The sequence below is a fragment of the Diabrotica virgifera genome, chromosome 8, assembly GCF_917563875.1.
Source record: "Diabrotica virgifera virgifera chromosome 8, PGI_DIABVI_V3a".
NCBI classification, from domain to species: domain Eukaryota; kingdom Metazoa; phylum Arthropoda; class Insecta; order Coleoptera; family Chrysomelidae; genus Diabrotica; species Diabrotica virgifera.
Window position 1 is genome coordinate 53186789 of NC_065450.1, and position 10167 is coordinate 53196955.

Sequence of the window (10167 nt, forward strand, 5' to 3'; positions counted from 1 at the left end):
TAAGCAATATTTCGGATAAACAGTGGATATAAGATTAATAGTTCAAGTTCAAAGCTCTTTCAATTTAGTATTAGTAATAGGTATTCTATGTGAATAGAAATACATAAACAGTTTGTCAATTTACCGTGCGGTAAAAAGAACATTATCAGTGTTGCATTTCATTCAATTACATAATATAAAATTATATTTGGTAAGTACTTAGTACTATTATTACTGCAGGGGCGTAATTTTGAGAAATTATTATTTTTATTTAGCTAAATAAAAATGAAATCCAAAAAAAAAGTTATCTGGAGCGCAAAATAGAAAAAGAAACGTCGGAAAAAAAAATAAATGGCAAAAAACAATCTTGTTATCTTAGCCAATTTCTGAAAAAAGTTAAAAGTGATGTTATTTTACCCAATGATAATGATGAGTCTAACAAAACTGTAACCGAACCTAATTTACCGGGTACATCCACATCCACACAATTTGTTGATGGTCAAGCCACAAAACCAGGTGGCTCAACCACAGAAAGTAACACAGAGGACGTCCCATTATCCAGGGCATCCAAGGTAATGTTCAGTACAAAGCTTCCTCACTCGTTGTGTACTGCGATGGGGAGGGGTTGTGGTATAGCTTGGGGGGTCAGATAGGTACCACTCTATTACGGAGTGCGACCGGTTTGATCTTCGGACATGTGGGTCCCAATGTTTCATTAGAACACACATGTCCCCCGAGGCTGGTATTGTACAAGTATGTGTGTATGTGTGTGTATGTGTCTGTGTGGGTGGGGGGAGCCTGTGCTAGTTTTGCCGGAGAGCATCTGATACCCTAGCGCCGATACTGATACTACATACGCAGTTCATAATATAATAAATAAAGTTATAGCAGAGAGCAGTTATAAGAGAGCAGTACCCACTTTCTGTCACTTGCTGTTAGTTCCCACTTATTTCTTATGCTTTAAATGACGACGCATGGGTAAAAAATCATGGACTCAACTGTACCGGGTGTCCCAATAAGAATGGCTCTCGGCCATATCTCAGGAACCGTTTATAGTAGAGCTTTGAAATAAAAATTTTTATAACAAAAGTTGCCTCAGAAAAAGCCTGGAAATTATTTTCATAATTGTGGGTCCACCACTAGAGGGCGTAATTGAATATCAAAAATAAAAAAATCCAAATTTTACAAAATTTTCCTAATGAATGAGCACTGGAAATCCGATTATTGTATTCTTCATCAAATTCTGCGCATATTTGATTTAACAAGTTTAACTCTACCTTTGCAAATAAGAGGTGGGGGTGAGTGGGAACCTTGTTACGAAAAAATGGCTGTAAGTCCGGTTCTGCTAAATCAAATTTTGAAAACTGGGTCTTGTTGAAGACAGATCTTTTTCTTCAATGTAAGCGTGATAATTTTGAACCATCCTAATAAGTAATAAGCCAGCTAGGAGGCGTTATTTAATTTTTTTCAGAAATCTAGTTTTCTTTGGAAAATATTAAATACAAGTATGCATTTTTAATCCTACTTTATAAAATTAGATTAAATTAGCAATAGAATAGCGAAAACCGCATGTCGATACCTTTTTTCTATCTCAAGATATCTCGAGAAACGTGTAAATTTTATACATAACTGTTAATATCACCGGTAAACTAAGTTAATGAAAAGTAGTGTGCTGTGGAAAAAAACAAAATAACATTTTCCAGATGTCAACGTATAAAAATATAATTAATTAAAACAACAATATAAAGAGAAACAATACTATTAAAATTAAATATAACACAGAACAAAAAGAACTATTTAGTGACGACCTAAATATTCAAATTGTTGCCCATCATACACTACTCTAGAATATATTATCCAGAGAATACTAAACGCCATTCAAAGCATATCGAGAGCAGAAATTGAGACTGCTGTTCAATCTACTCTTGAAAGAGTAAATGTTTGCAACGAAAATGATGGGCAAGAATTTGAACGTTTATGTCATCACTAAATAGTTGTTTTTATTTCTTTGTAATAGGGCTTTTCAACGCTTCTCATTTGTTTCGAGCCTCTGTCATATGCCGTATAATCCGTGTATCATATTAATATACGAGATATGAACGAAGCTCGAAACAAATGAGAAGCGTTGAAAAGACCTAATATACGTTGACAGCTGGAAAATGTTTCTTTGTTGTTTCCATAGCACACTACTTTTAATGAATTTCGTTTACCGGTGACAGTAACAGTTATGTTTTTAAATTTACACGTTTTGTAAGATATCTCGAGATAGAAAAAAGGTATTAACATGCGGTTTTCGCTATTCTATTGCTAATTTTGTCTAATTTTGTAATATGGTATTAAAAATGCATGTTTGTATTTAATATTTTCCAAGGAACACTAGATTTCTGAAAAAAATTAAATAACGCCTTCTAGCTGGTATATTACTCAGTAAGTTGGTTCGAAATCATAACTTTTACACTGAAGAAAAAGATCTGTCTTCAACAAGACCAAGTTTGCAAAATTTGATTAAGCAGAACCGGACTCACAGCCAGTTTTTCATAACAAGGTTCCCACTCACCCCCACCTCTTATTTCCAAAGGTAGACGTAAACTTGTCTAATCAAATATGCGTAGAATTTTATGAAGAATACGACGATCGGATTTCCAGTGCCCCTTCATTAGGAAAATTTTGTAAAATTTAGATTTTTTAATTTTTGATATTCAATTACGCCCTCTAGCGGTGGTCCCACAATTATGAAAATAATTTCCAGGCTTTTCCTGAGGCAACTTTTGTTATAAAATTTTTTATTTCAAAGCTCTACTATAAACGGTTCCTGAGATATGGCCGAGAGCCATTCTTATTGGGACACCCGGTACATAAAAATCAAGATAAAATGCAATTTAGCATTATTTATTGATAGAAACAACAGGCCATGAAGATATAGGGCATTTTTTAAATGCAAATCATAATATTAACTTATAATTAAAACTCAAACTTGGTTATCTCAAGAATCTAGAAAACTTTTCTCAAAAGTCAAATATCTAGTGAGAGAATTCAAATCACAGACACAAATCATCAAAGATAATAGCGGAAATACCATAACAAACCCAGACGGTATCGCTGAGATGTGGAAACAATATTGTGAACTATTCTCTAACAACGACCCAGACCATAATACAGAGAAAAGAAGTTATGAAAAAGAAACTCAAATATTGAAATCAGAAATTGAGTCGGCAATAAAAAAGCTAAAATGTAGAAAAGCACAAGGAGAAGATGGAATAACAGCTGAACTGAAATACTCAAAGAAATGGGAGAATTAGGGACGGAAGTAATGCTTAGAATTTGCAATGAGATCTGGAATACCGGAAAGTGGCCAAATGACTGGGATAAACTAACGTTTATTTCCATATACAAAAAGGCTCTCCGACAGATTGCAGTAATTACCGTACAGTAGCGTTGATATCTCACGCGAGCAAAGTACTTCTAACAATAATCAATGAAAGATTAAAATCAATTCTCTTACCGCAAATTCCCAAAGAACAATGCGGATTCGTCCCAGATAGAGGAACAAAAGAACACATTCTTAATATTCGTCAAATTATCGAAAAATCTCGAGAGTTTAACATAGAAACATATTTCTGCTTTGTTGACTACATACTCAAAAGCCTTCGATAACGTAAAATGGGATAAAATGTGGCATATACTAAGAGAAATGGGTACGCCAGAGCAATTAATCTATCTATTACAAGCACTTTATGTAAATAACACCGCTAATGTAAGAGTTAATACTGTGGTTTCGAAAAACTTCAAATTAAAATCTGGAGTGCGGCAGGGATGTATAATATCCCACATTATATTCAATATATAGATATAGTGAACACATTATGCTTCAAGCTTTTGAGGAATGGCAAGGTGGAGCAACTATAAGAGGAAGAAAAATAAAAAACCTACGTTATGCTGATGACACTATTATATTGGCGTCTTCACCAGAAGAACTGGAAGAAATTATGAATAGGCTAGGAACGGTGAGTACGGAATATGGTTTGAAAATAAATATAGATACAGAAAACCAAAGTAATGATCATCGATAGAATTAGGAACAACCAACCGGAGATAAGAAACTTGGCAGGTTACGAAGTGGTCAGACAATTTAATTACTTAGGCTCCGTTATTACTAACAGTGGAGGATGCGAAGACGAGATCCGTAGGCGCATCATAATGGCCAGATAACCAAACTCACAAAAATATGGAAGAATACTGACATTACAAAAAACACAAAATTACGCATTGTTCGAGAGTTAATATTTCCTATCGCCACCTACGCTTCAGAGACTTGGACCATCAAAAAAGCAGTTTCAAAACGTATATTGGCATTTGAAATGTGGCTATACCGGAGAATGTTGCGCATACCATGGACCGCACATCGCACAAATAATTCAATATTAGCCGAACTTAACATAAAAGCTATAGAAACAAAAAACCATAAAATCCTTTATAAAAGGTATATTTGTTATAAAGGGTTTTATAAAGGATTTTATGGTTTTTTGTAATAAATGGTATACAGCCAACTACAGGAAAATGTTTTTCCTCGTGGATTTATAAAAACTAGACTCAACACAATTATCAACCAAAATATACTGAGATATTTTGGACATTGTAATAATGAAAACCTTGAGAATTAAAGGTTTTAATAAACTAAAATTGTACATACATTATGATTGACAAACTGTGATATAATGATATGACAATGACATGACATTGACATGAGTGAATGACATAATGACAATAATAACAATAATAGTTATGCAGAAAGGAACACCACATTCATCCACGCTGTTAGTTTCTGACATAATCTTCTAAATGGGTAGGAGGCTTTCTTATTCGCTTTTGCAATATCAGTTCTGGGGGAACTGAAGTTGAAGTAGTTGGACCGTCACCAGGAGCAGAAAAACGTTGTTGAAGTTGACTATCTATGGTATTAATTTCTTCTACACTGTTCAATGGTTCCATGTTTTGATTTATCATGGGGGACTGGTTTTCTACATGTTTTTCATTATCTTCAATAGTTGCCTCATCTACTGCCAAAAGGGAAGTATTTCCTCTCGGAGCTAAGTGTCGGACCGATACTGTGGTTTCATTTCCATTTGGTAATCTGACATGTGCATAGTCTGAATTTGCTTCTAGGAGTTGGACTTCTTCTACCAGAGGTTCATATTTCGAATTTCTAACATGTTTCTTGAGGAAAACAGTTCCAGGAGTACTAAGCCAAGTTGGAATAGATGTACCATTTGTTGATCTTCTGCGATGATTAAACATACGTTCGTGTGGAGTACAGTTAGTAGAGGTACACAGTAAAGATCTAATTGAATGTAAAGAATCAGATAGTACATCTTGCCATTGGTTTATGTGAAGATTTCTAGATTGAATTGCTAGTTGAACTGTTTTCCAAATGATACCATTAAATCTTTCACATTGTCCATTTCCTTGAGGGCTGTATGGAGTTGTATGACTGGAAGCAACACCATGACTTGTTAGGAATGATTTTACCTCAGCAGACAAGAATGAAGATCCTCTATCGCTGTGAATATATGCAGGAGTTCCGAAAGTAGTAAACAACTCAGTTAAACAACTGATGACTGTTGAAGATGATAAATTTGAGCATGGGAATGCAAATGGAAACCTTGAATATTCATCTACAATATTCAGCAGATATTTATTTTGATTGTTAGATGGTAAAGGTCCTTTAAAGTCTATATTCAGTCTGTCAAAAGGTGCTGTAGCCTTAATCAAAGTGCTTTTGTTTTTGTAAAATGTTGGTTTAATTTCAGCACAGATTGGACAAGAAGAGATAGTTCGTTTGACATCTTCTAAAGAATAAGGTAGATTTTTACATCGTATCCAGTGATAGAATCTGGTTATTCCAGGATGACACATTGTGTTATGTAAATTGAATAAATTTTTATCTGACATAGTGGGGTGAATAGCAGCAGATATTCTTGAAAGAGTATCCGCAACAATGTTTTGATTCCCAGGTCTGTAAATAATTTCAAATTTATAGCAGGACAGTTCTATACGCCAACGCATTATTTTCTCATTTTTAATTTTAGATGTTGATTTTAAGTCAAACATAAAAGCAACTGACCTTTGGTCTGTAATAATTTTAAAGTGTCGGCCCATAAGATAGTGTCTCCATTTTCTTATGGATTCCACAATTGCATAAGCTTCTTTTTCAACACTTGAATGATTATGTTCTGTTTTTGAAAGTGTTCTTGAATAAAATGCTACTGGTTTTCCTTGTTGTGTAAGTTGAGCTCCAATGGCAAATTCGGAGGCATCTGTTTCAACTGTAAATATTTTATTTTCATCAACAGAAGTGACTACTGCTTCTACAATGTCCTGTTTCAGCTTTTCAAAGGCATATATTTGAGTTTGATTTAAGGGAAATTCTTTGATATTGACAATAGGATGTATCTTTTCCGAAAATTTATGTATGAATTTTGAATAGTGAGCGAACATTCCTTGAATTCTTCTTAATGAAGTGATATTTGTTGGTACTGGTAAATTGATAAGGGGTTGCAGTCTTTCAGCATCTGGTTGTATAGTTTTCTTTTCAATAGTATATCCAAGTATATTAATTTGAGTCATGCAGAATTTTGATTTTTCATCGTTTAAAATTAATTTATATTTCCTTGCGATTTCCATAAAGTTTTGTAGATTCTTGTCATGTTGTTCTTTTGTTGTTCCACAAATAGTGACATCATCTAGGAATGCAAATGTATCTGTTAATCTTTCATTCTCTATTATGTTGTTAATCGTTCTTTGAAAACATGCTACTCCATTGGTGACACCAAATGGAATTCTTGTAAACTGATAGAGGTTGCCACATGCTTCAAATCCAGTATAGATTTTCTCATGTTCTAGTATGGGAATTTGATGATAAGCACTTCGTAAATCGATTGAACTAAAGTATTCATATTGAGAAATTTTATTTACTAAAATTTCGAGATTTGGTAAAGGGTAGGCATCTAGTTCAGTAAATTTATTAATAGTTAAAGAATAATCGACAACCATACGTTTTTTATGATTTGTATTACTAGTAACTAGTACTTGTGCTCTCCATGGAGAATTGCTTGCTTCAATAATATTTTCTTTCAATAATTTTTGAATTTCAGTGTCTATGAATTTGGAATCTTCAAAGGAATAGCGTTTTGATTTTATGGCGATAGGTTTGCAGTTTCCTGTTAAATGGGCAAACAGTGGGTATGGTTTTACAATTGCTGTTGTTAGATTACAGATTGAAATTGGAGGTTTCTTACCATCAAAATTAAACTGCACTCCAGAATGCTTATTAAGGATATCATGGCCAATTATGACATCTGAGCATAGGTTTTCTAGAACATAAAGTTTAAAATTTTTATAGGTATGTATGTTCAGATATTTTTAGGTTAACAATGCAAAAGCCGCAAACTGGAGAGTTTAAAGATGAGGAAGCCATTTGTACATTTAAATTTGTAGGGAATATTTGTAGTTGATTTTGAATGGCAATACTATTTGAAATGTAACTGTCTGTACTACCAGTATCTACTAGAGCTTCAACCTCAGAATTATTTACATGAATTTTTATTATAGCTTTTGATAAACAGGACGGAGAAGCAGCAGATAGCATTCCAACTAAAGCAGCAGATGTTTTGTTATGAACATGTGATTTTTGTTTTTGATTCTTACTTTTACACACTTGCTCAAAATGTCCGAATTTACCACAAGAGCATTGGTGATTTTTAGCAGGACATCTATCTCTAGTATGGCGACTTTTTCCACAAAACCAGCATTTTGAAAAGGTAGCTGCGCTAGTCGAGTTGTTTTGATCAGTTTCGTGTGCAGTATTCTGAAGGGTGTTATCAGTAGTAATAGAATTTACAATAGAATTTGACATAATATATGAATCTGATTGTTGTTGGGCCATTTCTAAAGCTCTGGCTGAATTATATGCTTGATCTAATGTTAAAGTGGCGCTTTCAAGTAGTCTTTGCCTAATATTTGAAGCACTTAAACCTCGAATAAAAGAGTCCCTGATGTAATCGTCTTTATTTCTATCAGCAGACACTGCTTGAAAATTGCAATCCTTACTTAAGTGTTTTAAGATTAGTAAATATTGATCAATGGACTCACCCACTTGTTGCTTTCGTGTAGATAATGTGTGCCGGGCAAATATTTCACTCTTTTGTTTTATGTATAGTTTTTCTAAGGTAGCAGTTGCATCAGTGTAGGTGGTACATTCACCTATAGCTTCATATACTACAGGATTTACATAATTCACCAATAAATTCAGTTTATCCTTGTCTTCAGAAACATTAGCTGCTTCTAGAAAGTTTTGAAAGGTTCTCTTCCAGTGTGTCCAGAGTTGTGTTGCATTTGTTGAATTGGAATCGATGTCTAGTCGATCAGGCTTGAGTAGTTTATCCATTGTTGAATAAATTTTAGTTTATTAAATTGTAATAATGAAAACCTTGAGAATTAAAGGTTTTAATAAACTAAAATTGTACATACATTATGATTGACAAACTGTGATATAATGATATGACAATGACATGACATTGACATGAGTGAATGACATAATGACAATAATAACAATAATAGTTATGCAGAAAGGAACACCACAGACATATAACTAGAAGAAGAGAAGGCATGGAACGAATGATAATTGAAGGCAACGTGGAGGGCAGAAGATCCAGAGGAAGATCTCCATTACGATGGTCGGACCAAATAAAGGACATGACTGGTTACTCATTCTCCGAAACAAAACAACACGCGCAGGAGAGACAGAATTGGACAGAAATAGTCAAACGACTTATATGACGCCACTACATCCTTACGAAGGACAAAAGATAGAGGAGGATTATTGTCAATAGTTATATTTCCAATCATTAAGAGATTTGTCACTTTGTCAAGTTTACTTTTCTCAACGTTTAGAGTGAATGGACGATTAATTAATTAATTAAAACATTTAATTACGAGTCATAAAAAGAAATGTAAAGACTGAAATAGTTTTGTACAAACTTATGACAACAGGTAAAAGGGGGGAGAAGTGTACTTTTGAAGTGTGTAAAATTAATAATTCTTAGCTGAGCGCTTTCGGCTTATAAAGCCATCTTCGGAGCTATGCTACAATAAAAGATCTCTAATGAATAATTGATCTTAGAATTCAAAGTTTAACTTACGTCAAAAAGGTCAAAATACCACTATGAAGAGAGATGGGTTCCATTTATGATATGAAATACTTCTGTTTCTTATGTAGTTTTTTATTGGTTGGAAAAAACCTTGTCTGTCTGTTTAAAAAATTGTTCAATTTGCTGTTGGTTATTTTTGTATCCAGAAAAGTTAAACATCAAGAACGAGCACAAAGGACTTTCACACGAAAATTACATTATATATAAAACGAATATTTGATCATGGTAAGGTCAAAAAAACCTTACCATTTGAATACTGCGGTGTCAGATAGCAGAATGGTCGCCTCGCATGGAGGATTTTTAATGACAGTCGATGTAGACAGGGTGTGCTCGTTAAGGTGTCTTCACATTTTCTCATATAAAGTGACAGTTGACATATGACATTTTTAGCAATTGGATTGAACAACTTTTCAACAAAGTCTGTAGTTACATAAATCTGGTTTTTAAAAAAATAATGAAATACATATTGAAAAGAGACTTAAGGTCTAGGATAAACCAATTGACAAGTTATCCTCCACAAACCAAACTCGAATCGTTTTTGAAAATTAATACATGATGTAAAGAAACTTGATGGTGAAGTTTTTTAGGAAGATGGGAAATAAATTAACAATTAATTTTGTGAAATGTGATTTTTAAAGAATAAGCTGCCAAATGATTTATTACAAATATTGTTTTAAATGATGCTTTAGTAAAGAATCAAATTTTTTTATTTTTTAGAATTTTTTCTTAAGAATTTTTTTTTAATTTTTTATTTCTTTACTAAAGCATCATTTAAAACAATATTTGTAATAAATCATTTGGCAGCTTATTCTTTAAAAATCACATTTCACAAAATTAATTGTTAATTTATTTCCCATCTTCCTAAAAAACTTCACCATCAAGTTTCTTTACATCATGTATTAATTTTCAAAAACGATTCGAGTTTGGTTTGTGGAGGATAACTTGTCAATTGGTTTATCCTAGACCTTAAGTCTCTTTTCAA

General features: G+C 33.2%; 1 protein-coding gene across 1 annotated transcript; it reads right to left on the reverse strand.

Annotated features, from left to right (window-relative positions):
- Positions 1-354: 354 nt before the first annotated feature.
- LOC126890156 (uncharacterized) lies at positions 355-8422 on the reverse strand. Its single transcript, XM_050659006.1, has 2 exons — positions 7717-8422; positions 355-365 (listed from the first exon to the last, which is right to left on the reverse strand). Exons 1-2 carry the CDS (start codon positions 8420-8422, stop codon positions 355-357), a joined length of 717 nt encoding a protein of 238 aa, XP_050514963.1.
- Between the last annotated feature and the right edge of the window lie 1745 nt (positions 8423-10167).